The sequence below is a fragment of the Megascapheus bottae genome, chromosome 11, assembly GCF_031878675.1.
Source record: "Megascapheus bottae isolate mThoBot1 chromosome 11, mThoBot2.hap1, whole genome shotgun sequence".
In the NCBI taxonomy this organism is placed as follows: Eukaryota; Metazoa; Chordata; class Mammalia; order Rodentia; family Geomyidae; genus Megascapheus; species Megascapheus bottae.
In genome coordinates, this window is record NC_143519.1 from 22,648,969 (window position 1) to 22,676,363 (window position 27,395).

At 36.0% G+C, this 27,395-nt stretch overlaps 1 protein-coding gene across 10 annotated transcripts in view; it reads left to right on the forward strand.

Annotated features, from left to right (window-relative positions):
- Mycbp2 (MYC binding protein 2) overlaps nucleotides 1–27,395 on the forward strand; it is a 243,921-nt gene that overhangs the window by 193,346 nt on the left and 23,180 nt on the right. For 8 of the 10 annotated variants that reach the window (XM_090342005.1, XM_090342006.1, XM_090341999.1 and 5 more), the window contains 13 exons: nucleotides 1,372–1,539; nucleotides 6,430–6,587; nucleotides 8,590–8,789; nucleotides 9,410–9,559; nucleotides 13,372–13,532; nucleotides 15,802–15,958; nucleotides 16,143–16,367; nucleotides 17,731–17,796; nucleotides 19,505–19,744; nucleotides 20,127–20,225; nucleotides 23,615–23,695; nucleotides 25,004–25,270; nucleotides 26,130–26,413. In XM_090342005.1, the coding sequence (XP_090198131.1) occupies nucleotides 1,372–1,539; nucleotides 6,430–6,587; nucleotides 8,590–8,789; nucleotides 9,410–9,559; nucleotides 13,372–13,532; nucleotides 15,802–15,958; nucleotides 16,143–16,367; nucleotides 17,731–17,796; nucleotides 19,505–19,744; nucleotides 20,127–20,225; nucleotides 23,615–23,695; nucleotides 25,004–25,270; nucleotides 26,130–26,413 (2,256 nt within the window). The remainder of the gene's footprint in view (nucleotides 1–1,371; nucleotides 1,540–6,429; nucleotides 6,588–8,589; nucleotides 8,790–9,409; nucleotides 9,560–13,371; nucleotides 13,533–15,801; nucleotides 15,959–16,142; nucleotides 16,368–17,730; nucleotides 17,797–19,504; nucleotides 19,745–20,126; nucleotides 20,226–23,614; nucleotides 23,696–25,003; nucleotides 25,271–26,129; nucleotides 26,414–27,395) is intronic. The other 2 variants (XM_090341998.1, XM_090342007.1) reach the window with 1 other exon arrangement.

The window sequence follows — 27,395 nt, forward strand, 5'->3', positions numbered from 1 at the left end:
AATTACTGGGCTGGGAGTTGGCCTAGTGGTAGAGTGCATGCCTAGCATGCACGAAGCCCTGAGTTCAATTCTTGAGTACCCCATACACAGCTGTGGCTCAAGTGGTAGAGCTCTAGCCTTGAGAAAGCCCAAGGCAGTGCTCAGGCCCTGAGTTCAAGCCCCGGACTGGCAAAAGAAAAGAAAAGAAAAGAAAATTACCCAGCTAGGCACCAGTGGTTAAATGGCTATGATTCTATCTACTTAGCAATTTGAAATCTGAGGATTATCGTTCAAAGCCAGTGTGGACAGGAAAGACATGAGAATCTCATTCCAATAAACCACCAAAAAGCTTGAAGTGGAACTATGACTGAAGTGATAGAGTACCAACCTTGAGCACAAAAGCTTTGGAACAGCATTCAGACTCTGAGTTCAAACCTTAGTACTGGGGGAGAAAGTCTTTATGCCTGTATTTTTGGACTATATGTTTGCAAATCATGCTTAAATACTCAATGTGCCAAAACAATATTTCACATTCTGAATTCATTTACTCAGTAAATGAACTTCTGTAGATAATTGCCTGTTGTCATGGTTTGCTAATTAATTGTTCTGTTTAATATGTAGAAGTGCTAACTAACTTCTTTAAGTAGTAGAATTATATGGTTCTAAAAAATGGTTGTGTATACTTAAAAATGTTTGCCATAGGATAGTTAAACAGGAAAATGGAAATGTGGTGGAAATCATCAGCTATGCCAAATCCATCTTTAGCTTCAGTTAGAATACTCAATGGACTTTTTTGTTCTAGTTTGAAAAAGAACAAATCAGACAATCATATAAGTGATAACAGTTAGATTTTATAATTTTAACTCTCTATGGAATAGAAAGCATCTAATCCATTAATATGTTTGTAAATTTTTTTCAAATTTGATTCAGATATATATATTCCTGCCCCATCTCCAACCCCACAAAAAAAAACGTGACTGCATATATTTCAGCAGTCCATGAAACAATTATGAGTCTGAACCATAGCTGTTATGATAGGGAATGTGAAGCGGAAATGGTTTCGAATGGAAACCTGGAGTGATAAGCTTAAGTCACTCGTTACTCTGGAATATTCAAGCCTACGCATGTGGATAGCATGTAACACTAGAAGATGAAAATGTTCTTGAAAGAAAAGAAAATGAATTCTGTTTTGAATTTAAAATGTTTGTGGCAGCAGGAATATGTGTGTGTAAAGTCCTGAGATGTCTAGTTCCACTTACATACGTGATTTTAATACCTCACCTTGACTTCTTGACTCCAAATGCAGCTTTGCTTTTTAGCAAAGGTATTTTAAAATGAGAGGATCTATATTACCATCATACTCTTTAAGTTCTTGGGTTTAATTTAATGCAGGCATCATCATGAAAATTTTGTGGGCTACCAAGATGACAACCTATTCCAGGATGAAATGAGATATCTACGTTCAACATCTGTACCTGCCCCATACATATCTGTAACTCCTGATGCAAGCCCTAATGTATTTGAAGAGCCTGAGAGCAATATGAAATCTATGCCACCAAGGTATTTTACTTCCCTCCTCTCTGTTGAATAGTCAGTGTTTGGTGGAAGAATGACTTTGAACTAGAAACAAATGGTCTAGGAGTTCTTTAATACAGCCTTCCTTCTTAGATGGAAGTTGAGATAAGTCCTCTCTGCTTACTTACTATTGAAACAATATGAAAAAACATACATATATGAGTAAAGTATCCTTGATGGGAGAATTATTAGTTGGAAAAAAGATCACCTATTCATATAATGAAAGATTATATAATGTTACATTGTTTCGTACTGCATTTAATTGGAATAGTAAAATTGACTTTGAAGCAGCACAGACTTTTCATGCCAGTGCAAAAAAGATTTTTTTTGAACTTGGTTTGTTCCTTACAATGTTTCCTGGCTTGAGCATGGTAAGATCAAAGCACAAAGCTTCTTGAGACTGAATGGCAGCGTGTAAAAATATTGCACAAGTAAATCAAGCATCACTAGGATATTTACAGAAGAGGCACCATGACAAAAATGCAAAGGTGGTCTCTTTGTGACATTTGAGATGCCAATACATTTAGTATAAATTTCAGCCTTGTTTATGGAATTACATTTCATTGTAAAAACCATGATAAAAATGAACAAATGAGGAAAACAATCAGTGTGCCTTGTTGACTAACTTTATAATGACTAAGATAAATTTAAGATGACAACAAAATTTCTAGCATGAGTAACTGTGGACATGCAACATTGGAAAAGGAGATATTTACTAAAAGAAGAAAAGCCATTCTTATTAAGATATGCCACTACATTAATACCATATATACCTAGTAACTGTAGTAATGAATAAGCATAATAGAACTTACATATTCCAATTAGTATTTTTTTTCAAAAATTACTTGAAACTTGCCCTTGCATCTGTATAAATTATCCATCAGTGGGGGCTTTGTTTATTTGATTCAGTTTGATTTCTATTGTTTTTCTCTCCAAAGAGTACAATATAGCATTTTATATCTTTCCAAAAATGTTTCTATGGTGTATGTATGTATGTGTGTGTGTGTATACATTTATATATATACACACATATGTATATATGTATACACACACTTCTTAAGAACTAGAGTCCATTTGGAGACTAGTTTGGTGTGATTCCTTAACGGTTATCCCCCTCTAGAACCACAACCAAATAGCATGAACTTCAAGTTAAAGATACCTATGTACCTATAGTAGAAATTTTTCCATTTCAAGTTCTGAAATGAAGTTTTGAAATTTTTTCAATAACAAAAATACCAAGAAAAATTATTTGATTCACCTCCTACAAGTTCTACCTGCAGTAGCAAAGTGATACCCATGTAAAGAAACAAAATAGTAAAAAGCTGAATGTAAACCTTAGGAAGCATTCAAAGTAGAATCTTCCAGTATACTTATGCAACTATGCACCTCTCAGATCACAAAAGAAAATGGACACTTTTGAGAGAATTGTTTCCCCACTGCAGCAGGACAGCAGTTGATGAAGCATAGTGACCATTTAAGGACCCATGGAATGACACCACAGACTAATTCCTGATATAGGAAACAAAAATCTCAAGGTATCCTTGGGAAGGGAATAAAACAGGTGTCAAGTTTGGTGAGAAAGGGACTTAAGGGAAATCCACAGATAAATCATCTGATCAAGCCGAGAACTAAACAGAGGTACCCTCTTTAAGCATCAGCAAAATGAAAACAGCATATCCTACAAAAATAGATGAGAAACAAAATCTGAAAAAAAACCTCATCTTAAAGTAAGAAAATCCCTATAATATTTTGTAGTATGGGAAAAATTTTGTAGCATAAATTTAATAAAACAAAAATTCTAATATGTAAGTGAGATAAACAAAAGAACTAAGTAAAAAATGTACTGCAAAGCTATGAGGATAGACTAAAGACCAACTCAGCACTATTATGAAACAAAACAGTAGAAGTATTTAGAACAATGTGTTCCTTTTGGTTCCTTCTATAACTTTACATGGAAAAATATGCCTATAAAGCTCCAAAAAGTGTGTTAGACATGTTAATCATATATTGAAAGATACACTAATACATAAAAGATCTTGAACATTAATACATGGATTTCCATATTATGATTTATTAGAAAGGGTCATTGTTCCATATGATCTATAATTAATTCTGAATTAATCAAATGCACCAAATGATTAATGAAAACCATTCTTAAAAGAGCTAGCAATATCCAGGCATGGTGGCTCATGCCTGTAATCCTAGCTACTCAGGAGGCTGAAATCTGAGGATCACAGTTCAAAGGCAATCCAGGCACTAAACTCCGTGAGATTCGTCTCCAATTAACCACTTCCAGAAAACTGGAAGTGACACTGAGGCTCCAGGGATAGGGCGGTATACCACCTTGAGCTGAAGGGCTGAAGGACAGCACTTAGGCCCAGAGTTCAAGCCCCACCACCGACAAAAAAAAAAAAAAAAAAAAAAAAAGAACACGCAGTAGGTCAGGAAAAATAAAATGGTACCTGAGCATGTAAGTGTAATGGTCACAGGCTCCTAAAGAAAATATCCAGGTATTTTATATTCAACTGCATTTTCAGGCATCAATAGCTCCAGAATGGGGCACCTTTGAATCTTTTCTATTTTCTGTTTTTTCTTCTTTTCTTTTGCCTTCCTTTTCTTTGCCCTTCCTATCTATCTAGGTATATATGTATCTCTGTCTGTCTGTCTGTCTATCTATCTATCTATCTATCAACACTGGGTTTTGAACTCAAAGACTCAGGCCTGCTAGTTAGGTACTCTACCACTGACCCATGCTTCCAGTCCTTTTTTGCATTGGGCATTTTGATAAAAAAAATTTTAATTTCTGCCTAGGTTCATACTTTCTGGACCATGATCCACCTATTTTGTGCTACCTATTGTGGCTGAGATGAAAGGTATGTGCTACCACTACCAACTTCTTTTGCTGAGATAGTGTTTCATAGGCCTAGGATGGCCTCAAAACCATTACTCTCCTGATCTCAGCCTCCCAGGTAGCTAGAAATGCAGGCATGAACCATAGGTGCACCTGCTCTTTATTCTTGAAAAAGCATCTCTTTTTTCAATAATATTTTCTCTACATAATTGTACAAGGGAGTTTCCATGTAACCGTACAGTTTATGAATGCAATGTATCTTGGTCAGTGTCACCCTTTTTGACATTTTCTGTCATCCTTCAGCACCCCTTTTCTCACTTTTTTAATTTTGTAGGATATATATTAGATTCTTGACTGCATTCTCCCTCTCTTCTCTTCATTTGTCTATCCCTTTCCCTTTGATTCTACCACACCCTTTTTTGAATACCTTATTCTTGGTGTTTTGTTTTGCTAAATTTTGATGTTGCTTCTGTAAGGAATTACATTGAGATCCCCTTTGAATGTACAGTATTTCAGTTAATATATTTGTATATCCTTGTATACCACCCACCATATTTACTTACAAGTTCATAACTAAATCTGGCTTCCACATGCAAGGGAAAGCATGCATCTTTTGTCTCTCTGGTCCTATCTTCACTTAACATAATTTTTTCAGGTCTTTACAATTCTTTACAAATGGTACAATATTTTCCTTTTAATGAATATGTAAAATTCCATTGAATATATACCACGTTTTCTGATCCATTCATCCACTTGTCAAGGGCACCTTGACAAGTCAAGCTATTATAAAAGATGATGAATAGTGAATTTGTTACACTGGCTCTGGACTGGGGTAATTTTTGCTTCTGAGCTATCATTGGGACATTTTTTTGTTTGTCACTACTGAGCTAGTTCAACTGGCATCCTACTGACTAGAAAGCAGAGTTATTCAAGAAGACAGTTCTCATAATAAGGGATTATCTAGCCAAAGTAGACAAGAACGATGGTTTTCCTAGGGTTTTATGTTTCTTGAATTTTTATGAATATTATCATATTTCCTTAGCAGATCTACTCATCTTTTTCTAATTGTGTAGAGAAAAAAATGTGCAGTGATTCTTCTTGACTAAAAACCATCCATCAAACCAAATGGTAACACTGTATATAAAATGAATTCCATTACTATGTATCCAGTCTTTCTGCAACACAAAATTGCCATCCAGGTACATTTACCCCAATTTAATGTGCAGCACTTGGATTATTATATTCTCTTTAAAGAAGAGCATTCATCAGCTTAAAAAGGTAATAAAAAATCCATGCAGTTAGCCACTTGTTGAAAACTATGTAAAATAACTCTTGACCCCATGGTGACAAAAATGTCCCTATTGAAAAATGAGATGGCAGAAAAAGAAAAGAAGAGCTTGTAAGTTTGTTACAGAGAAAGCAGAAAGGTAAGATGATTTAACAGTGTCTCAAAAAATGAAGTTGTAGCCTTTTAAATGTTTTTCAGGTTGTTATTGTTATAAACTTGCAAGTCATTGTGTCATTATGTTGAATGTAATTCTAATGCTGGAGTAACAGTGGTCTTAACAAGGCAGTAGACAGTACTTCCCAAGAGTTAAGGAACTTAATAGGATCATCAAGCACCAAAAAAATCCCTAAGCTTTACTTTCTATTCAATTAGTGATCTTCCTCTACATACCTATTTTTTTCCTGTTCAATAAGTTTATTACATCTGCCTAATTTTTCCCAACTGTCTTGGCTTGTGAGTTTTATCCTACTGCATTTGATCCTAAAAGTTGTGTAGGACATTTGGCAACTTCTCTTTTTATATTTGAAATAAGAATGCCACAAATCTTAAGAAAAACAATTTAGAGATTAGTCAAAATAGATTTTGATTTAAAGAGCAATTTTCCAGTTGACTTTGGGTTTGTTTCCCTATATGGAATTTACATGCAAATATTTAAGTATGCTATTCTAAGTACAGTTGTATTTTGTTTGCTTTTTTTCTTTTTTTATTTTAACCTGTTTTCTCACTCTATCTGCAGTTTGGAAACTAGTCCTATAACTGATAGTGATCTGGCAAAGAGAACTGTTTTCCAAAGGTCATATTCAGTTGTTGCTTCTGAATATGACAAACAGCACTCCATTTTACCTGCACGAGTGAAAGCTATTCCTAGAAGAAGAGTTAACAGCGGAGACACGGGTAGGTATACAGTTAAAAGGACAAGTGAGTAATTCAGCTATTAAACATAAAAATGAAAATTATTTTCTATGCCAATAATTTTTAACATCTAGGATTTGAAGAGATGGGAATGGATTAACTTTCACTTTATGTTAGCTAGAACTTCTATGTGACCCAGCCACAAATGTGCCTCCCTCGATTTTTCGTCCCAATGACAAGAGACATCCAGAGAATAGATCATTACAGTTTTGCTAAATGCCTAAGCCAACTTTGTTACCAATTTTCCCTTCCACTTAAGCTTCAAAGAACCTGAAGTTGCAATAGTTTACACACATTTATCTTCCCACTACTATTTCCACTCCCATAAAAAATAAAACTTTTATAGTTGCTATAACTGAATACATATAAAACTTTGGAGACATAAGGATTCCTAAGTAATTCGTAATTTGGGCTAAATAAGCTTCATGTTTGAGCTGAAGATTTGCCCCCTTAATAATGAAAGAAGCACCATAGAATAAGATAAGATGATTTCTAACAGGTAGACAACTTACTAAAATGTCAGTTTCACATTAAATTGTAGGTAGATGAATAAGCTTTTTTTTTATCTATTTTTCTTTTCTGAGACCATCTTGTTGCTTCCTGGGGTGAACTTGTTTGTAATCTTTTTGCTTTAACCTCCCAAGTAGCTGAGATTACAGGACTGTTCCATAATTCCAGTTTATAGATGTTATTACTGAAGCTCTTCAAAAAATTACAGTTGAGCATATTTCAACAATTTATAGGTTCAAGTGAGGCACCTTTAATCCTTGCTACCCTACCTGGGACGCTAAGAACAGAATGATTTCTATTTAAGACTAGTAGAAAAGTTCAGAAGTTCATGATCTCAATCTATAGGTTAGTGCATTGGTATAATCCTGTTGTTCTTCCCACATGGGAGCCTGAGATCAGTAGGATTATAGTTCCAAGCCATCCCCAGGTAGAAAAGTCCATAATATTGCATCTCGGATGAAGAAGCTGCTCTTGGTGGCATGGGTCTGTCATCCCAGCTACAACAGGAAACCATGTTAGATAAATTGCTGTCTAAGTATGCTTGGGCAGAAAGTGAGACTGTACCAAAACCAACCAGTGTACTAAGCACTCATGCCTTGCTTGTAATACTAGCTACTAAGGAGACTGAGATTCAGATGATTGAAGTCAAAGCCAGCCTTTACAGAAAAGCTTCTGAGACTTCATTTCCTAAATAATCAGCACAGCACAAAGCGAGGCTAGAGATATGGCTGAAGCAATAGAGCAGAGCAGATAAGCAAGCACAAGTCCCTGAATTCAAACTCTAGTTTAAGGGCAAAAAAAAGGTGGAAGGTAGGTAGAAAGGGAGAGAGACAGGTAGGGAAGGAGGGAGGGAGAGAGGAAGGGAGGAAGAAAAGAAGAAAGGAAGGAAGGAGGGAGGAAGGAAGAAGGGAAGGAAGTAAAGAAGGAAGGAAGGATGGAGGGAGGGAGGGAGAAAGGGAGAGAAGGAAGAAAAGAAGGAAAGAAGGAAGGAAGGAAGGAAAGAAAGAAAACATCCAGTGCAAAAAAGGACTGGAAGCTTAGTCTTAGTGCCTTCTGAACAAACACATTAAGTTCAAAACTTAATGCCACTAAAGCAGAAAACACAATTGTAGGTTCATTCAGAAAGTATTTTGGAACTCTTACTGAGATACCATTGTTGTAAAGCAGTATTTTAGGAAATAATGGAGATGAGGTACAGATTCCACTAGGGAGACTACAACTCACTTGGCTTTTAGAATGTTTTAAGTGTATTTATTTTATAATTGATCCTAGATTCAAAACCCACCAATGTAACTTGATAGTGTAACTCTAGAAAATTAAGATACTGAATTTTTTTGCTGCTGTTTTTCTTCTTCAAAGTTCAAATCATTAAGAATTTCTAGTGTGCCCCTTAATATTCAAATCACATTTATGATACTAAATGTTAGTTATACATACCACTTATGAAAAATAATAATTTTCTTTTTTGTAATAGAAGTTGGTTCTTCTCTTTTGAGACATCCATCACCTGAGCTTTCTCGGCTAATCTCAGCCCATAGTTCTCTTTCCAAAGGAGAACGAAATTTCCAATGGCCAGTTTTGGCTTTTGTTATACAACATCATGATCTAGAAGGTCTTGAAATAGCGATGAAACAGGCCCTGAGGAAATCTGCTTGTCGAGTTTTTGCTATGGAGGTATGAATATGTTAATCAAGTTAAATACAATTCATGATGCTATGTGCTAATTCTATTTAATGAACCTTTTTTTTAACCATATTGCATGCCATTTAACCAAATTAGATGCCCTTAACCTTTTGAACATATAAAGCATTTTTCACTCGCATCAAAATTAAGCTGTGAAGCTTATGGATATTAATTTAGAATTCTATTTTCTAATTAATAATTTGAATCTGGACGTGATTTGTTGTTGTTTAGGATTTTTTTGTCTATTGTTATTTTTTTATTTCTGTTTTGTTTTGTTTGCACCTATCCTGGGCTTAAGCTCAGGGCCTAGGCTCTGTCCCTGAGGTTTTTTTGCTCAAGGCTAGCACTCTTATCATGTGAGCCACAGCTCCAAGTCTTGTTTTTTATTGGGTTAATTGCAGTTGAGTCTTATAGACCTGCTCAGGCTGGCTTTGAGCCTGCATCCTCAGATCTTGGCTTCCTAAGTAGCTTTCAATAATATAAAGGCCAGATGTTTTAACATATGCCCTGAACAGAAAGGACTTCTCTGAAGTCAGTCCTAGTCTTACTTCTATGTCACTCCCTACAATTGTAACTCATGTTTCCTTTTTACCCCAAACTCTTTAATTCAGGCATTCAATTGGCTTTTGTGCAATGTCATACAAACAACTTCTCTCCATGATATTCTGTGGCATTTTGTGGCATCGCTCACTCCTGCACCACTGGAACCAGAAGAAGAAGAGGACGAAGAAAATAAGACAAATAAAGAAAATGCAGAGCAAGTGAGTGAGATTTTTGCTCATTTTATTTACATACATCATTACAGAGTATCTAACTTTATAAAAAGTAATACTTTCTTACCAGTAGAGGGTTTAAACTGAGTAAAAGTAATCGCTCTAGTAAAAATGTTGAGTGACATCTGTCATAAAACAGTTAACTGGATAACAGATAATATATACTATTACAATGCAGTATATAAGTAAATGAAACAACACTGTTACATAGGGGACCAAGGGCTGATCAGACATGTGTGGGGTGAATATGATGAGTACTGTTAGCACACAATTGAAATCTCAAAAATCTGTATTAGAGGAATATCAGGGTCAGTTAAGGTCAGTGCCTGAAATCACGGGTAAAACTGAAATAGCTCTAGTCTAGCAAAGTTTAATGGTAGGGCTTGACAGAATCTAGATGGGCTGTCATCTCTCATGAAGGAATTGAACACAATGTTCTTCTTTTTTTTTCCTTCTTTTTTTGGTCAGTTGGTCATGGGGCTTGAACTCTGGGCCTAGGCACTGTCCCTAAGCTCTTCAGCTCAAGGCTTCCACCCTACCCCTTGAGCCACAGTGCTACTTCCAGTTTTCTGGTGATTAATTGGAGATAAGAGTCTTACAGACTTTTTAGTGCCCAGGCTGGCTTTGAACCGCGATTTCAGATCTCAGCCTCCTGAGTGGGTAAGATTACAAGTGTGAGCCACCACACCTGGCTGAGTACAACATTCTTGATAAAAAAAATAAACTCATATGATTTGTAATCAGTAGATCTGGAAAAAAGTAAATAGTGACTATAGTTGTCACTTAGCTCATTGATATAGTTGAAAAACTTTGATAAGCATATTTTGGTAGCAGGATGAAAAATCAAGCACATTGACCTTTGTCATCCAATAACAACTTGTTGTAGAATAGCTTCAAAACCTATAAAAATTTAAATTCAAAATGGTACAGTATTTTTTACTTCTGTGAGTTTCTCTTATTATGAATATGTGAAATAATTCTTTATAAGGATATTATGGAAACAATCCAAATGACTATGTTTATAATTAAACTAATAAAATGAACTCATACTTCTGTTCATCAGAACATTGTGTAGCAGTAAAATATTAATTGCATATATAAGTAGTGACCTCTAAGTTCTAAATTCTGAAAAATGGAGAGCATGAATCAGTGTGCATAGAGTGTTGCCATTTGTGTAAGCAAACGTTTGTAGAAAATGTTATAAAATAACCTGCTCTGGGGCCGGGAGTTTGGCCTAATGGTAGAGTGCTTGCCTAGCATGCACGAAGACCCAGGTTCGATTCCTCGGTACCACATACGTAGAAAAAAGCCAGAAGTGGTGCTATGGCTCAAGTGGTAGAGCCCTAGCCTTGAGAAAATCCAGGGCCAGTGCTCAGGCCCTGAGCCCAAGCCCAGGACAGGCAAAAAAAAAAAAAAAAAAAAGACCTGCTCTAACAGGAATTGCTGATGGAGAGAGCATTGACATGGCTGGGATGTTGGGACAGGGAAATGTACATTGGCATTTTCATACATTTTGGATGTTTCATCGTGTATCTTATCTGCTCAAAAGAATAAAGTTGTTAAATGAAAAACCAGTAGTGAAGCATGGCACAGTGTGTAGTTTTCAACAACAGCTACTTTTATTGTTAAGCAGATGTGTTTTGTTCAGAGAATCTTAAATACTATGCTCAACATCATTGGAAACATTTAAATTGCAATTATTATAGGGATTGGGAGTTTGGCCTAGTGGTGGAGTGTTTGCTTAGCAATGCACACTAAGACCCAGGTTCAATTCCTCAGTACCACATACATAGAAAAAAGCCAGAAGTAGTACTGTGGCTCAAGTGGTGGAGCTATAACCTTGAAAAAGCCCAAGGACAGTGCTCAGGCCCTGAGTTCAAGGCCCAGGACTGGCACGCGCGCACGCACACACACACACACACACACACACACACACACGCACGCGCACGCACGCACGCACATACACGCACACACACAAAGCTTTTAATATAATATGACTTGAAAAAGGCATATTTTTTTTCTTGTAACAATAAGTATTTTGGGGCTGGGAGTGTAGCTTAGTGGTAGAGTGCTCACCTCGCATGTACAAAGACCTGGGTTCAATCCCTCAGTACCACATACTCAGAAAAAGCCAGAAGTGGTGCTATGGCTCAAGTGGCAGAGCGCTAGCCTTGAGCAAAGTGTATTCAAGGGCAGTACCCAAACCCCAATTTCAAGCCCCAGTACTGGCAATAAGTAAATAAGTGTTTTCTAGAGATATTTATTTGAAATACGTGGAGGGAGACATTATTTTTGATGATGTAAAATGAAGCAAGTTACTCTAACATACGAACAGGGAGATTTTGATTTTGGTGCATATATAATAGAAGAAATGTAATTCCCCAAATAGAAGAAAAGCTATGCACAATGGCAGCAATGTATATGTGAGTTTTAGAAATGGGAATTGAATGAAAAATTTGCTTTAATGAAAAGAAAGGTATACTTTTAAAGATGTTTGGATGGAGTTGGAAATTTTATGTGAAAATCTTTACAAGGTAGTGTTTTGCCTGTAATTCCAGCCACTTTGGAGATCTCAGTTTGAGGTTAGCCTAAGCAAATTGTTGGTGAGACCTTATTTCAAAACCAACTTGAATATGCTGATGATTCCTGTCCTTCATCCCAGCTACATAGGAGGTAAATGTAGGAAGATATTGGTCTGAGGCCAGGCCAAGCAAAAGAAACTCTATTGGGGAAAGGAAAAAAAAAATAAAAAGGCTAAAGCCAAAAGGAGTAGGATGTGTGAGTCAAGTTGTAGAGCACTTACCTATCAACCACAGAGCCCTGATTTCAAACTCTCATAATTTGGGGATAATCTCTGCCTTAGAGGAATGCATAAAATATGCATTAATTGTAGCAGTCTGTGCCACATTGGAATTAGCAAGACTGGAAAGCTCTGCAGTTTGACAGAATACATGTTCTCCACTGGCTGTAGCAGTCGGCTCCCCAGCGGGCATTTGCTCCCCATTTCTCTTTCCTGACACCTCCTGGAGCTGTGTATGATCGATCACCTTTTTAAAAAATTATTTCTTTAGTGATTTGAAGCACTTGTTAAATAGTTTCTTTGTTATTCCATAAGCAGTATTGTTAGAAGAGCCACCAGACTGAGGATTTGAATAGAAAATTAAATCCACCATCCGTTTCTTTCTCCTAGCTGTGTTGCATTTGCCTAAAAGAAGAAGCTGTTTTATCTAATTCACGTTACTGTCAGATGAACTAGTAATGAATCCAGCTTCTAAACATGTGTTATTTTAAACATCTGTGCAAACACGTATACATGCACATACAACTTACCATGTATTCACAAGAATTTGTTCTACCAGCCTATTTATGTGTACTAAAATTAGTGTGTATATATGGTATTCATTTATTTGCTAATTTTATGAGGAATCTTACCATTTTTCCCTATAACTGTTACAAATAAAGTTAGGAAATCTTGGACCTGGAGTTTGGCCTAGTTGTAGAGTACTTGCCTAGCATGCACGAAGACCCAGGTTCGATTCCTTGGTACCACATACTTAAAAAAAAAAGCCAGAATTGGTGCTGAGGCTCAAGTGGTAGAGTTCTAGTCTTGAGAAAAATCCAAGGACAGTCCTCTGGCCCTGAGCTTATGCCCAGGACTGGCAAAAAAAAAAAAATTAGGAAATCTTTGCATACTGTATGTATTGGGTGTGGTTTAACTATAAATATCTTTAAAACTATCTTGTAAAGAAAGTTGTTTCCAGCTTTCAAACTAGTAAACTTGCTTTCCATATTTACTTTAGGAGAAAGATACAAGAGTATGTGAACATCCGCTGTCAGATATAGTGATTGCAGGCGAAGCTGCCCATCCTTTGCCACATACATTTCATCGTTTACTGCAAACAATCTCTGATCTTATGATGTCTCTCCCCAGTGGTAGTTCATTGCAGCAAATGGCCTTAAGGTAATTTTTTCTCTAGGTATTCTAGGTACTACTTCAGAAAACATTTATGAATCACATAAAATACTGCTCAAAAACCCTCTTTTAATAGTAAAATAAAGAATCCTTCTACTATGTAATAGTGTCACCCTCCTTACTTTCCTAATTTTTAGTGATGTTCCTTTTGGCTGGTGCCTGTTTGCTGTTCCGTAAAATGTGAGAAACACATGCATCTTACTGCTCTAACCATCTCCCTTTTCTCCCTCCTACCTCAAATCATTCCAGTGTTATAAAACCTAAGAAGGAAAATGAATCATAGAAACAAAATCCAAAATAAAGTCTCCAATTTAAAAGAACTTAAAGAAAAAATGGACCAGAGTTAGATGCATTCAATTTTAAAACTATTCAAAGAACAGTTTTAAATTGGAATCTGTTGAGAATTTGGCATTACTTTATATTGTCAACCTTATTACAGCTCTCCATTGGACTATAAATATAAGTAGACCCTCAATTCCTCTGTTGTTTTTACTTTTTTTTGCCAATCATGAGGCTTGAACTCAGTACCTGGGCATGTCCTTGGACACTTTTTGCTCAAAGTTAATGCTCTGCCTTAGCACCATTTCTGGCTTCTTTCTGTATGTGTAGTACCAAGGAATCAAACCCAGGGCTTCATTCATGCGAGGTGAGCACTCTACCAGTAGGCCACACTACTGACCCTCCTCCATTGTTTTATGTAACAATAAGTTCACAAGATGATTGAACTTCCTATATCCCAATGATAAAACCAGTCAAAGAGGGCTGGGAGTGTGGCCTAATGGCAGAGTGCATGTTTATCATGCATGAAGCCCTGGGTTGATTTCTTGGTACCACATACATAGAAAAAGCTGGAACTGGTGCTGTGGCTCAAGTGAATGAGTGCTAGCCTTGAGAAAGCCCAAGGGCAGTGCCCAGGCCCTGAGTTCAAGTCCCAGCAAAGGGCGAACACACACACATACACAAGCATGTGCACTCGCAGTAAAAGATATATTTTTGTCCTCTTTATGATTTTTTTTGAAATTAGATACATTATATCTTAATGCATTATTCTATGTGACATCACATTATCAAATAGAACTACTTGAGAAACTGTCCAGGTTGTCTTGATACAGGCTTGTGAATTTTTTTTTTTTCGTTTTTCATCTATATGAGGTGGGTGAATTTTCCTTAAAAGAAAGAACAACCACAACAAGGGCCAGGACTTTGGCCTAGTGGTAGAATTCTTGCCCAGCATGTGCGAAGACCCAGGTAGAGCTCTAGCCTTGAGAAAGCCCAAGGACAGTGCTCAGGCCCTCAGTTCAAGTCCCAGGACTGGCAAAAAAAAAAAACAAACCTAAATTAAGCTAAAGCAATGGCAATGAATATATAGACTATTAAAGCTATCCCATGAATTCCTTAAACATTTATGAAAAATTTTATTGTCAGGGTGATGAATAGAGTGGTTACAGCTACATTTGTCAGGTAGTAGGTACATTAGTTCTTGAATATTGATAACACCTTCCTTTGCTTTTCTCTGACTTTTCCCTCCTCCCTTACCTTCCAATCATCTTGTTTTTTTACCTTTCCTTCTCTATTTCAAATAAACAAAAAAAATGTTTATAGAACACACCAGGTACGGTACAGTAATATCAGGGGGATAAATCGTAAGTGGAAAAAAAGAAAGAAATAACTCACATGTATTTTATTTTTTTTAATTTTATTATCTGGAGATATACAGAGGGATTACAGTTATATTCATGAGGTTGTGGGTACATTATTTCTTGAACATTGTTACGCCTTCCTACTTTTTTTCTCCCACTTTCTCTCCCCTAACTATCTCCCAAGTGTAAAGTTCATTTCTAACATACTGCCTTGTGAGTATCTCTGTTTCATTGGTTTGCCTTTTGTCCTTTGTCTCAACATCTTGTTGTTCCCCTTCCCTTTTCTGATTCAAATAAATAAACATATATAATACACCAGGTACCAAACTCAGATACAGTAATACAGGGGATAAACCATAAGTAGGGGAAAATGTGGTATTTATATATAAGGGAATTCTATGCTGTCATCAGAAAGAATGATATTGCCCAATTCATAAGGAAATGGAAATACTTCGGAAAAAAAATCACATTAAGTAAGCCAGACCCAAAGAAACATAGGCTGTGTAATTTCCCTCATTTGCGATAATCAGTACACATCCAGGATTTTCCTAGCAGAGAATCACAATAGCTCAATAGCTATATGCATATGATCATATTTCTTATGTATTGGATTTTAGGTGCTGGAGTCTCAAATTCAAGCAATCTGATCACCAATTCCTTCATCAGAGCAATGTCTTTCACCATATTAACAATATTTTGTCAAAATCAGATGATGGAGATAGTGAGGAGAGTTTCAGCATCAGTATTCAGTCTGGCTTTGAAGTTATGAGTCAGGTCAGTGACATAATAATGATTATCCATTGTTCCATAGTAAATAATCTATAATGTTTATGAGGGAAAACGACGTTGCTCATAAGCAGTTTGGTTCTCTCAACATGATTTATTTTCAAATGTCTGTTTTCTCATCATGAAAGATTTCTTTTTTAATATTATAAATGCTTATATTTGTTTCTGCTAGGAATTATGTATAGTTATGTGCTTAAAGGACTTGACCAGCATTGTTGACATAAAAACTTCAAGCCGACCTGCCATGATTGGCAGTTTGACAGATGGTTCCACAGAAACCTTCTGGGAATCAGGAGATGAAGATAAAAACAAAACTAAGAACATTACTATCAACTGTGTAAAAGGAATCAATGCCCGCTACGTGTCTGTTCATGTTGACAATTCTCGAGACCTTGGGGTAAGAAAGAGAACTCAATTTGTAGCTTCTAAGTTTCTTTCAGACCATTAGTAATTATGCACTTTCGTCTGTGAGTTTACCAAAAAGATTTACCTCCTGGGACTTTACCAACTAAGACCATTTTTATATTTCACAAATATATCTTAAACCTAAAAACAGATTAATGGCTGGGGATAGGCTCAGTGGTCAGGTGCTTGCCTAGCATGCATGAAGCCCTGTGTTCTATTCCTCAGTGTCACATAAACAGAAAAGGCCAGAAGTGACACTGTAGCTCAAGTGGTAGAGTTCTATTCTTCAGCATAGACAGGCTCAGAGACAGAGCCCAGGCCCTGAGTTCAAGCCCCAGGACAAAAAATAAAAATAAAAGTAAATAAAAACAGATTAACATGATTGGGGAAGCATTTTTTAATCCCTGTTATGTAAGCTTCTCAGAAACATATATCTGTTCTTTTTGAAGTGAAGTATGTTTGAACCAAATCAAACTGCTCCCCATTGTCTATAACGTGTTGATTGGGATTATCCTCATATGTAATAGTCCCACAATGAACTTCTAAAAGGAATTCATATGTCAGTCTTTGAATGTTTCACATAAAACTCATTAACCTTAAGATATGTGTCTCTCCTACCAACTTTGACTATACTTAAATTATTTAAAATTTATTTTCTGTGAGTGTTATTCTTCCTAGTGTAGCAAGTCTCTTCAAAAGATGGAAGGTTCTGGAATATCCTTCTTCATAGTAGTAATGCAGGCATTATAACACTATAAGTATTTGTTAAGGCATATTGCTAAAAAGCCATGACAGTGTAACCAGTAGAGTGAAAAACAGAGAGTCCACATGAAGATGTAAAAGAAATGTCAAAATCTGAGAGAGTGTATTAAGAAAGGATAAAATGTGATTGTTTGAGATACAGTTTGTACAAATGTATGAGATTAGGGTTGTGGAAAGCCAAGTGCCAGTGGCTCATGCCTATAATCCTAGCTTCTTGGGAAACTGAGATAAGAGGATTATGTTTCAGATCTGAGACTTATCTCCTGTTAGCCAAAAAGCCAGAATCAGGTGTCAAGTGGTAGAGTTCAGCCTTCATAGAAAAAACTAGTAAGCAAGATCATGAGACCCTGTGTTCAAGCTCCACAAAAGTTTACGTATCAGTACAATAACAGAATGAATAAATGAATGAACAAATGCAAATAAGTAATGTTCTAGAGTTGTAGAAATTATTGTTATCTGGATAAATAGTAAAGGGATAATTAAGAAGGACTTAAAAAATAGGCAAAAGAGTTGATGTGGCATTAGTAGACTATAAAACCATTCTAACTTCTAAAGCAAGAATATAATATCACTATTTTGGATTTCTATTTTAGAACAAAGTTACCTCAATGACCTTCTTAACTGGCAAAGCAGTAGAAGATTTGTGCAGAATAAAGCAGGTAATTGAAATTTTATCAGTAAATGTTTTGCTACCAGAGAAAAAAGTCTTCTTAGCCTCCAATGTTGAATTCTAGTTTTATGACATGACTTAAACATTACAAGAAATGACTAATTTACAAACATCCCAAATAGTGTGTTTATGAGGCCAGGAAGAGACATCTCTGTGTTGGACATCTCAGAATAAGTGCTCTAAGTGTATTCCTTCAACAAGCCTGTACTATTAAATTATGCCTAGAATCTTCCACTCTAGTTCCCTAAGAAGACTCACGTTTTCTTAAAATTCATCATAGATCTGACTCACAATCCCTGCATTTGCCTACAATTTAGATTAAATGGATCATTTTTTTTTTTGCCAGTCCTGGGGCTTGAACTCAGGGCCTGGGCACTGTCCTTGGGCTTTCTCCAAGCTAGCACTCTACCATTGAGTCACACATCACTTCTGGCTTTTTTCTGTGTATGTGGTACCAAGGATTCAAACCCAAAGCTTCGTGCATGCTAGGTGAGCACTCTACCACTAGGCTACACTCCTGCCCCAAATGGATCATTTTCTAGCTTAAAAAATTCCCACTTTCACATTGTAGCCTTGCAAATCAGTTTACAAAATAATCCTATGAAAAGTCAATCCTTATCTATCTAGCTGGAGCCTGAGATTTTTTTATTTATTTATTTTTTTTGCCAGTCTTTGGGCTAGAAATCAGGGCCTAGGCACTGTTCTTGAGCTTTTTGAAGGCTAATACCATACCACTTCCAGCTTTTAATGTGTATGTGGTACCAAGGAATTAAACACAGGGCTTTGTGCATGCTAGGCAAGCACTCTACCACTAGGCCACATTCCCTGCCTGAGCCTGAGATTTTATATATACTTTTAGTTACACATTAGTGAAACTTCATCAAAGTTGTTTTTGGGGGATTATTTAATATCACAAAGATTGAACAGTTGAGTTTTTTTAAATTACTTTTTCAAATCATATTGAGATTTTTTGGATAAAGGAAGTATTTTTTTCAAATAATAAAGTATTTAGAAAGATATCCATAACATAATGTGTTACTATTAATGCTATTTTAGAAAAATGATACCACCAATTAAGTAATATATTCAATGACTAAATAAATCATTTCTTAATTACCAACTACTATAATTTTAATTATATCAAAGGAATGTTAGAAACCATTCCACTCTGTATTAACACTTAACTCTTAGAAAAGAAAGTTATATTCTCAATAAAATTCAGTAAACTGAGGAATCATAGCATAAAGTTACATTTCTATGTTTAAAAATAAACTATATTAAGTAATAACACTTTGAAAATTCACACGTTAGTGGTGCTTTAAAGCAAGGATTCATTGCTGATCTTGAGAGGATTCCTACTGATAGTATTTTTTTAAAAGACAGTTGTGCAAATTGTTGGTGATAGGTCCACTTATATAACTTCGACAGAAAATCATCTGGCAGTCAGGAGTTAGCCTAGATTTTAATTTTCAGTTCTATTACAGAATCATTCAACCCATGCTGACCTGTTTCTTCTATTACTCTTATTAGTAAAATTGTGTATCCTCATAAAATTTAAATAAAGTAGTATGAAATAGCATAAACTAATAGCCATTATTCTCTGTGTAATAACAAACATTGCTATGATGAACGCTAAATGTAAGGTGGTGAAAGTGACTCAGCTGCATCAAGTTCCTGCCTCCTTTCTACTCAACCAGGTCGATCTGGATTCCAGGCACATTGGCTGGGTGACAAGCGAACTTCCAGGAGGAGATAATCACATCATTAAAATTGAATTAAAGGGCCCAGAAAATACACTCAGAGTTCGACAAGTCAAAGTCCTTGGCTGGAAAGATGGTGAAAGCACAAAAATTGCAGGCCAGATTTCAGCCAGTGTGGCCCAGCAGAGGAACTGTGAGGCAGAAACTCTGCGAGTATTCAGACTTATAACATCTCAAGTGAGTGTCCTTACTAGAATAGTAGTTAATTACAGTGCAGGATAAATTGACCTTATATATTTTGAGTGTAACAAGACATTTTGTAAAATGTGGCCCTGTTTGACTTCTCATAGCCATTCTCCTGGTCTAATGTTAAGTTCAGAATTCAGAATTATGGTATATAAAGCAATAGCATGTTATAAAAAGCTGGCAGGATCAGTCCTAACTTTTTTTTTTCTTTTAGTTGGTTATGGGGCTTGAACTCTGGGCCTGGGCCTTGTCCCTGAGCTCTTCAGCTCAAGGCTACTGCCCTACCCCTAGAGCCAAGCACGACTTCCAGTACTAACTTTTGACAGCTGGCAATTCCTAACATGACTTCTCATGTGTCTGCCTTCTTTATCAGGTGTTTGGGAAGCTCATTTCTGGAGATGCTGAACCTACACCAGAACAAGAAGAGAAGGCACTCTTGTCATCACCTGAAGGAGAGGAAAAAGTACACAATGTATTTATTTGTATTCTAAACATTTATTTCTCTTTTTCATTTTCTTTTGTTCAGAGGACTAATCCATGCACTGATTTTTATTTTAGTAGATATTTCTTTGCTAATAAACTTACTTGTCATATACATTTGTACTTTAATGAGAAAGTCACATATTTCCCTTACCTTTCCTTTTTCAAATAAACAAATAAATGTATGTATGTATATATATATATATATATATATACACACACACACACACAATATACCAGGTACCAAAGTCAGATACAGTAACAACATGAGATAAACCATAAGGGGGAGAAAAAAAGAGAAAAGAAATAAAATAGGATGAGTAAGAGGGGGGTGAGGGAAGAAAAGTGGGGGAAAAATGGGTATCACTGTTCAAGAAGTAATATACCCAGTACTTGATGACTATAACTATTACCCCTCTATACATCACCCCAACAATAAAATTTAAAAAAAAAACTTTGTTAAACGGAAGAAGCCAAATGTAAAATACACGTGTATTTTATAATTCAATTTGGTGTAATAAACTTGAGAAACACAAAAGCATAAAAACAGGAAAAAACCCAAATGACATATTAAAAAGAAATTTACTATATATATTCTAGCTTAGTACTATAATTCACAGCAAAAGTTAGGGTATATCTAGGATTGTTATATTTAATTGTCAATGTACTAATAAAAGCTAACAAACATTTATTACACCATGTTCCATGAATTACCTCTCCTTCCTTTGTTTTGTTTGTCCCTCATAGCCTAGATCAAAATACTTCACAATCCTTTACAAAAATCTTTAAAATCTTTATAAATAATCATCTTTATGATTTCCCTAAACAAAAAGCAGATTTTTTCCTCTGCTAAATCCTGTAATGATCTGTATGTTCCTCTTCCTGGTTTCTCTATTGCTGTGTTTATCTACATGTAGGTTTCTTCCATACCATACTTCTTTTCTTTCTTTCTTTTTTAATTGTGCCAGTCCTGGGTCTTGAACTCAGTGTAGGCCATGTTCCACAGCTTTTTTGCTCAAGGCTCCCACTTGAGGAACAATTCTGCCTGCTGACTTTTTTATGGGTAATTGGAGATGGGTCTCACAGACTTCCTGTTCAAGCTGGCTTTGAACTGAGATTGTCCTATCTCAGTCTCCTGAGTAGATAGGATTACAGATGGGAGTCATTGGTACTCAAACGAACCATATATTCTTTTTGTTCTATTTTTTAATTTTATTGTCGGGATAATATATAGAAGGATTGCAGTTATATTCGTCATGTAGTAGGTGCATTACTTCTTGCACATTAATACCCCTTCTCATGTTTTTGTCCCCATTTTCCTCTCCCCACCCCCTCCCAATCATCTTGTTTTCCCCTTTCCTTTCCCTATTTCAAATAAACAAATAAACATATATACAATATACCAGGTAACAAAGTCAGATACAGTAACAACATGAGATTAACCATAAGGGCTAAAAAGAGAAGAGAAATAACGTAGTACATTAAGAACAAAAATCACACAAGATAAACCTCTTGTTTCCATACCCTAGAGTTCATTTCATTTAGTTTCATCCTGCTTTGTTTTTTAAAAACATTAATCAACCTATATATTTATCTGAAAAAAAAATGGGTAGCCTTTGAAAATTGGATTTAACAAACATTTTGGACCATACATTCTTAAAGACCAGGTGTATTTGTTTTGTACCTTCAATGGCACAATCATACATTTTTATTGAAAAAACTTTATAGTATTCTTAAATTTTCTTCTGTAATGTAATTACTTCACTTGCTGCCTCTAAACTAAGCATTATACCTAAGAAAACCTCAGCCTCTTAGTATGAACTGCAGCTATAGTGAAGCCTGCAGAGTGGAACTGGGGAAAGGACATCTTTGCTTTGTTTTGGACCCTAGAAGAAAACATTCAACTTTTTACTATTGTGATGTGAACTATAGTTTCTTTTTAAATATAGTTGCCTTTAATCAGATGGAAGGTGTTTCTTTCTATTTTAAGTTAGTAAGAATTTTCATTATAATGTATGTTCTTATATAAATTATACATTTCTCTTCCCTTTCTTTCTATTCAGTAGAATAATCAGTAAGTATATTCTGTGCTTTTTAATCAGTTTGTCACATTAGGTTATGTAGGTACTTCGTTTTCCATTGATGAAAAATACAATGAACTCTAGAAAATGCAGCTATGAGGCCCAATGCTTCTTTATGAGTGATGAAATACTTTGAAATTGCCTTTGTTGATAATTGCACATGCCTGTAAATTATACCAGAAACCACTGAAGTTGTAGACTTCAAGGAGGTAAACATTATAGTATGTGAATTATATCTCAATGAAGCTGTGCTTAAACGACAAAAAATAAGCTGCCTAAGCACTAGAGTTATAATTACCAGCCATTAATCCTAACTACACAGGACCCTGAGTTCTTAGGATCATAGTTTAAAGCCAACCCACAGAAAAGTAACTCTGAAACTTCTGTCTCCAAATAACCAGCATAAAGCTGGAAAGGGAAGTGTGACTCAAGTAGTACAGCACCAGCCATGAGTGAAAAAATACTATAGACAGAACCCAGGCTGAGTTAAAGCTCCAATAGTGGTACATGCACACACACACACACACACACACACACACACACACACACATGCACACGCACACACACACCACAAAATAAGTAAACAAAATAAAACATTTAAGAGATTTTGTATAATCTAGCAAGTATTTTAAGTTTTTTAAAAGTTTTGTTCTACAAATTCACTTTTTGAATGTACTTTTTTTTTCTTTTTTTGCCAGTCCTGGGGCCCGAACTCAGGGACTAGGCACTGTTCTTGGACACTTTTTGCTCAAGGCTACTTGAGCCACAGCGCCACTTCCCACTTTTTATGTGAAAGTGGTTCTAGGGAATCAAACCCAGGGCTTCATGCATGCTAAGTGAGCACACTACCATTAGGCCACACTCCCGCCCCTTAAGTATACTTTTGTAGCTCTGTCATTCAAGTAATTTATTTCATCTGCATTGTAGAATTGATTCACATTAGTTATACTCTATCCTTTCAGTATCTAGAAGCTGCTCAGATGCCTCTAGCTCTGTATGTAACTAACTTGTGACTTCCTTCTATTTGGGGGAATAATGTAACATGGTAAAAAAAAATTCAGTTCAGCCTTGTCAAGACATCAGCATTTAGTTTTGTTTCCTTTTTTTATTTTAATTATTTTATCTCCTTTGTTTAGTCTAGTCACTTTGACCAAATGAACTTTATTCTTTGTCTTAGTGTTGTAAGCCTCAATTTAAATAAATTTACTTTAAAATTATTTCTCAAGATACTTTGAAAATATCAAATACTCAAATTTTCTTTAAATAGTATACTTCATTTTCTTTCTTTTCTTACGTTAAGGCAACATCAGATGCTGACCTAAAAGAGCATATGGTTGGAATTATATTCAGCAGGAGTAAACTGACAAATTTACAAAAACAGGTTGGTGAATTTTGATTGCTTTGCCTTTTCAGTTTTGTTTTGTTTTTGGAATACAAAATATTTTCTAATTTTTTTTTTTTTTTTTTGCCAGTCCTGGGCTTGAGCTCAGGGCCTGAGCACTGTCCTTGGGCTTTTCTCAAGGCTATAGCTCTACCACTTGAGCCTCAGCACCACTTCTGGCTTTCTTCTATGTATATGGTACCAAGGAATAGAACCCGGGTCTCTGTACATGATAGGGAAGCACTCTACCACTAGGTTGAACTCTCAGCCCAATATTTTCTAAATTTTTTAATTTTTCTTTTATTGTAATATGTAGAGGGGTAACAGTTACATTTGCCAGATAATAGGTGCATTACTTCTCACACATTGATACCCTTCTCATGATTTTGTCCCCATTTCCCTTTCCCCACCCCCATTTTATAGAAACTTTTGAGCTCTGGGTCTTTTATGGATGCTACAGAATTTGTGTTTATCTTTTTCTACAGAGGAATGATTATTTTTCCATACTGAATATCACTTTAAAAAGTTTGTTTACTTTCTTACCTTGATGCTCTTAACATTTCTCATTTTCAGGGAGATATGACAAATACTGAGCTCTATCAGATTATATTTTCATGTCCTGTGTTTTCTTTTTCATTAAACAGTTTGAGATAACTACAGCAGTACTAATATTTTTAAGCATTAAGTGGTTACAAAGTATTTTGTAGCCAGCGCAGTAGTTCACACCTGTAATCCTAGCTACTCAGGTGGCTGAGATCTGAGGATCACAGTTCAAAGCCAGCCCAGGCTCTAATGTCCAGGAGACTCTCATCTCCAATTAACCACTAGAAAACTAGAAGTGATGCTGTGGCTCAGGGCTTGAGCACTATCTTTCGGCTTTCCCAAGGCTAGCATGCTCTACCACTTGAGCCACAGCACCACTCCCAGAATTTTTTCTATGTATGTGGTACTGAGGAATCCAACCCTGGTCTTAGCACATACTAGGCAAGCACTCTACCACTAGGCCTGATCCGAATGCTATCAGTTTTAAGAACAGAAATGTTAAAACATGCTGAATGGTTTGGTTTCATATGCTAACTCATGGGCAGAGGCATTGGTAACATACAGTCAGTTTCCAAACAGTAAAGTGATTTAAATATTTATATTTTTGTCATGTTACCTGGTTTTACTTTTACTTTTGAGACAAATTAAGAGAATGATAAAAGGGGTATTTAACTTGGGAATTAGAGTGATAACTTACATTCTTGCCGTTTTCTTTATTTAACTAGTGAACCAGTTTACAAATGTATGTACATTGCTTTCACATAGGTTTGTGCTCACATCGTCCAAGCTATTCGCATGGAAGCCACCCGAGTTCGTGAAGAATGGGAACATGCCATATCAAGCAAAGAAAATGCCAATTCTCAGCCAAATGATGAAGATGCCTCCTCTGATGCTTACTGCTTTGAGCTGCTCTCCATGGTTTTAGCATTGAGTGGTTCTAATGTCGGCCGGCAGTATCTGGCTCAACAGTTAACTCTACTTCAGGATCTCTTTTCTCTTCTTCACACAGCCTCTCCTAGGGTCCAGAGACAGGTGACCTACTTACCTTTGTCCTTCATTTTCTTGAAACACTTAAAAATGACAAGACAAAAACGAATCACCTTAAATATGGGTCTCTCATATATTTTGATTACGGCCTGTAATCCTAGCTGCTCAGAAGATTTGAGGATCTGGTTCAAAGCCAGCCTGACACTAAAGACCCTGAGACTCTTATCTCCAGTTAACCACTAGAAAACCAGAAGTGGCACCGTGGCTCAAGGGGTAGGGCAGTAGCCTTGAGCTGAAGAGCTCAGGGACAGTGCACAGGCCCAGAGTCCAAGCCCTCAGCTGACCAAAAAGACAACAAAAAAAAAACAAAGATATTATCCATTGTACTAATGTATAATGAATAAAGAATATTTTGGCTTATTTATTACATTCTTATGATTAAATATATGGTATCATCTAGTCCTAACCAAAAATAAAAGTTAGCTGGGTGCCAGTGGCTCACACCTGTAATCCTAGCTACTGAAATCTGAGGATGGCCATTTGAAGCCAGTCCAGGCAGTAAAGTCCATGAGACTCTTATCTACAAATAATCATAGTAAAAGTCCAAAGTAGCACTGTGGTTCAAGTGGTAGAATGCTAGTCCTGAGCTAAGGGACAGTACCCAGGACCAGAGTTTGAGCCTTAGGACTGGCAAAAATAAATAAATAAAAATTACAAAAAAATAAAAATCATATATTTTCTTGGTCATTACTACTCTAGAAATTGAAGTGTTTAATTATTTCTCATGGTTGAAATAATATTTAAATGATATTTCTGATAATAGATTTTGACATTACAACACATTTTTTAGCTAAAATGTTTAAAATATCAGTCTTTAAATGGATTCTTTTATTTTTCTTTCTAGGTAACCTCCTTACTGAGACGAGTTTTGCCTGAAGTAACCCCCAGTCGTCTGGCCAGCATCATAGGAGTGAAATCTTTGCCTCCAGCAGATATCAGTGATATCATTCATTCAACTGAGAAAGGAGATTGGAATAAACTGGGCATCTTAGACATGTTTCTAGGGTGCATTGCCAAAGCACTCACTGTTCAGCTTAAAGCCAAAGGAACCACTATTACAGGAACAGCTGGGACCACTGTGGGCAAAGGAGTTACAACAGTCACACTTCCAATGATTTTCAACTCCAGGTTTGTCATCATCTCTGTTTTGGTACCAAATAACATGATTTCAAATGTTACTTTATTGGCTTACTCACCAAAGAGTATCCATATACAATTGACTCATGTATAAAAAGAATATCAAATTTTTTTAAAAAAAGAATATACAGTAAAAATGTTAACTTGTAATTAATAGTAAAAATAAAAATAAGCTATATGTATAAAGTTAGGATTTTAGGTATCTATGATGATAAAACAGATTCACATCTCATGTATAAAACTAAACTTCAGCTTCATGTTAAATACATTTTACTATTAAAATAAACAAGCAATATAGGGAGGGAGGTAAACTTCAGGTCATTAAAAGTTTATGGATATCCTTTCTATAACAATTTATAGAAAAAAAATATATATTTTTCAGTTTCCTAAGCAAAAAAATCAGAACCCCAAAGTTACTTTTCCAAAAGGAAAATGTTCATGGCTTTGGTTACATAAAAGTGAAAAGACCAGACACTAAAGAACTCCATAGAGACAGCGCAGGGCAAGAGAGATCTGGACAGCACCAAGCGACTCTGTGCCTTTTGGAAGACACACTAATCATGGGCAAAGGAAATCCTAAGAAGCCGAAAGGCAAGATGTCATCATCTACATTCTTTGTGCAAACTTTCTGGGAAAAGCACCACATGCTTTGGTCAACTTCTCAGTGTTTTCTAAGAAGTATTCACAGAGGTGGAAGACTATGTCTGCTAAAGAGAAAGGGAAATTTGAAGACACGGCCAAGGTGAACAGGGCTCATTATGAAAGACAAATGAAAACCTACATCCCTCCTGAAGAGGAAACAAAGAAGTTCAAGGATCCCAGTGCAGCCAAGAGGCCTCCTTCGGCCTTCTTGTTCTGCTGTGAATATCACACTAAAATCCTGGCCTGTCTGTTGGTGATGCTGGGAGAAAACTTGGAGAGATATGGAGCAACACTACTGCAGAAGACAAGCAGCCTTAGGAGAAGAAGCTGC